The 3,936-nt window shown below is 38.8% G+C and overlaps 1 protein-coding gene across 1 annotated transcript; it reads left to right on the forward strand.

The window, feature by feature from the left end:
* The first annotated feature begins 97 nt into the window (after window positions 1-97).
* On the forward strand, window positions 98-2,248 carry LOC117122376 (beta-2 adrenergic receptor-like). Its single transcript, XM_033267927.1, has one exon. The coding sequence runs from the start codon at window positions 937-939 to the stop codon at window positions 1,975-1,977; it is 1,041 nt and encodes a 346-aa protein (XP_033123818.1). The 5' UTR covers window positions 98-936; the 3' UTR covers window positions 1,978-2,248.
* Window positions 2,249-3,936: the final 1,688 nt, after the last annotated feature.

The raw sequence follows: 3,936 nt of genomic DNA on the forward strand, positions 1-3,936 counted from the left end.
TCTCTCCATCCATCCATCCATCTATCCATCCATCCATCCATCTATCCGTCAACCACCCACCCACCTATTCATTCATCCATCTTTCTATCCACCCACCCATCCATCCATCCGTCCGTCCGTCCATCCATTCATTTATCCATCCATCCATCCATTCATCCAATCATCCGTGTGTGTATCCACCTACTAATCCATTTTGTATACTTGGAGTTTGGAGTGGCTGTCAAATACATTACTGTACGCGCAAACGTCACTGTTACATCACAGTATTGGGTATCACACCATCGCAAATATTGGTAATTTTATTGCAATACACACAAAACAATTTCATGTACATCATATCAAGGCCTTTGTTGCATATGTTTATCATACAGTTATACTTGAATATGTCTGATCTGATGATGCAAACATTGCTATGCGCAGAAGTAATCACGTGACCGACATTTCGACCAATCAGTGAAGTTCAGATGATGGCCAAAATAGCACCGCTTGAATTAAGTCTCTTATTGATACCCATGAAGCAGAGATGCACGGCTTTTCATAATAGGTCTCCGTTACAAACATACTGATTAAAAATATTAATTGTTCAAAGAGTATTAATTAGGATGTTTTTCGGCTAATTCTGTTGTTTTCGTCGGTAGTCATCTTCCTTATTGCATTATCTGCAAATACAGCGAGTACTGAGAGTTTACAACTACGTCTACATCCGTGAATATGGTAGATGTCACCGTGGAATACAGTTACTACTCAACGAGTTGTTGCAGTGTATGCTTTTCTTTACGTATCTGCTCTTATACGTAACGCTAAATTTGCTTTAATACTACAGTATGCGACTTGTCACAAGATATTTCATATTTTGAACAGTTTCGTGGACAACTATTGTTGTCTATCGTTCGCGTTATTTTAACTCGGATACTTACGTTCAGGTTTTTGAGTCCGATGGCAGACTGTACCAACAATGGGTCTGAAGAAGACCCTATAACTGCCATAACTCATACGACTAGTGAAATCGTACCAGCCAGCGTAACAGAAACATGGCTTACCTCCGCATATATCATGATCGGAACTATTGGTATCGCCGGCAATATAACAGTACTATATATTTTTCTTCGTACTCCAAAGTTGGTATCACTCTCTACATATTTCTTACGTAACCAATCAGTAATCGATCTACTGAGTAGTATACTATTCTTAGTTCTGTTTTTAAGACCAAAGAATATCTTTCCAAACGATAACGGTTTCTTATCGAACATGATCTGTAAATTGTGGTACTCGGAATATCCATTTTGGGCGTTATGTGTTTCGTCCACAGTGAACATAGTATGTCTGACAATTGAGCGATATTTGGCTGTTTTCAAACCGGTTATGTATCGTAGTTCATTTACTAAGAATAAAGCCATATTTCTATGCTGTATAAGCTGGTGTATCGGACCGCTCCACGAAATTGCCTGGGCAACTGCCCATCATTTTGAGAACGGCACTTGCGTAGAAAAATGGGATTCACGCAAGGTTCAGGTCGCCATTGGTTCTATTGTGTTCACAAACCATTACGTCATACCAGTCTCAATAATGATATACGTCTATTGGAAAATAATAGCATACTTTCAAGACGTCAACAAACGACGAGCCTCGAACACAACTTTACGTACAGTTGACGCCGGAATCAAACGCAGTCAGAATGTACGCAAACGCATAATAAAGACTGCATTCCTCGTCTCACTTGCTTATATCTTATGTTGGGGTCCCAACGAGATTTTCTTTCTATTGGGAAACTTTGGAATAATAACTTCTACTAACGGTGTTATATTCAAAATCACAGTGATTTGTGCGGCTTGCAACATGAGTCTAAATCCTTTCTTGTATGCATTGAATTGTAAATGCATCAGACGAAGAGTGCTTAGCAACCCAAAATCTAAGTGCACTAGAAGTAACCTATTAATCATGTATAGGTATTCAAACACGGATGGTTCCTACAACTAACATGGACATTATCCGCATGTTAATTATGATATAATAGAGCCAAAAATAAACTGATTTCGGCATTAAGTACTATAACTTATATTAAAAGATACCACAGGCCGTATGTGCCCACATGAAAAACCTACTGATGTGGCCATTCTCTTCACAATCTGGTGAAACATTCGTTGAGAGCTATGCTACACGATGCATTTTCATTTTTTCTTTTATTCGAACACTGTATTTATCTTTTTTTTGATGATTTATATATAATTTAACAGCGTTAACGGCTATCTTGACTATATATACTGTCTCTTATACACATCTTACAGTTACTACTCAACGAGTTGTTGCAGTGTATGCTTTTCTTTACGTATCTGCTCTTATACGTAACGCTAAATTTGCTTTAATACTACAGTATGCGACTTGTCACAGTAAGGCGATTTACACTTAATCTCGTCACTTTGTTATATTTTTTATAATAAAGTATCTCTTCGGAGATCTCGTCTTAAGTTGCTTAAGAAGAGAGGTATCACATTGATCTCCGTTTAACGTGTGTGCATCAGTGTTGTATTAGCATACCGTAGAGTGCGAACTGAATTGCCTCCAATCGGATTCGAACTGCCAACGAAATCTCAAAGGCCCAGTTGGTTAAGAGCTCTGTATAGACAGCTGAAGGTCCTGGGTTCAAATCCCGGTTAGGGCAATCCGATATATACAAATATATAGTAGTACCAGCAATAACCTGAATTGAATATTATTTACTATTATTTCCAGGCTGCGACCTATAAATTATTTAAGCTTAACCACAGCTCCTGTATGTGCGAGTGTTAGATCTGTGCGTATGCCGAGGTCTCCATGGACTAATGGAACGATACTCGCTTTAATAGCAAGAGGTTGCAGGTTCGAATTCCGTCAGAAACACTTTTTCATACAACTGACAAAAGGAACTTTTCGAGGGCTATGCTTGATACAGTACAAATTATAACAACATGTTCCTAGTCGAGCACTCTTCACGTGTTACATATTTTCTCTTCGGAGATCCCAGTGGCGGATTCATATGGAAGGAGGGGGGGGGGGGAATAGCCGCACCAAATTGAGAAAAATTGTATAGTCAAAGTCTGAGAAATTTCCGGCCATTTAAAGTTGCCATAAATTGTTTCCCAACCACGGTGGGGCTGAGCGGGTCAAGACCCTCTATCTGTGAATCTGTGATAGTCCCTTCGTGGGTTCCCTCTCTTTCATATTCGTAGGTCCACCATTGGATCCCATTTGCCGTGCTTAAAAAGAAGGCGAATCACAGACCTGTGTTTCATTGTGTGCGTCGAATAGTGAGTGTGAATATAGTGTGAAATCAATTTCCTCCAATTGGAATTCGAAGATCCCGGGTTCGAATTCTGACAGGTGTTTTTTTTTTCAAACTCGCAGATCTCTCTTCTTTATCGTTTACAATTATATATATCAGAATAATTAATAAATAAAAAAAGTGCCAAAACCATTAACCTAATGAGGTATACTAATAATGCATATTACAATGTACCAAAGTGACAAACACTCGTAGTAATTTTACGTCCACATATCTTTTTATGGTTCTGTATAGGCCTATGCGTTTCAAGGCGTGTGCTGTAACTTAGTGGTGGCGTAAGAGAGGAAAAGAAATATATACCCCTTCCTCTCCTCCCACTCGGTCTCAGAAGCCGAACCTCAGTCGTTCAAATATAATCTGTCAAGATTTGATTGATTTCAAAAAGGCAATTGATAACAATGCTATTCAGGTTAGGCAGAGTAAATCATTGGTCTGTTAAATATGTCTAAAACACGGGAGGCATTTAGCTCGTTTACTCGACTTCTATCTCTCTGTTGAGGGCTTAAGCTGGCCCACCACTGGTCGTCGTACATTTCTTATAAATATCAATGTCTAAAATGTAAAAAGTCTGAGTTCTCCATTTTGTGATTGGTTGTAATTAAGTGCGTATAGCTATT

The sequence above is a fragment of the Anneissia japonica genome, unplaced genomic scaffold (assembly GCF_011630105.1).
Source record: "Anneissia japonica isolate Jap-2015-1 unplaced genomic scaffold, ASM1163010v1 scaffold288121_len269371_cov247, whole genome shotgun sequence".
NCBI classification, from domain to species: Eukaryota; Metazoa; Echinodermata; class Crinoidea; order Comatulida; family Comatulidae; genus Anneissia; species Anneissia japonica.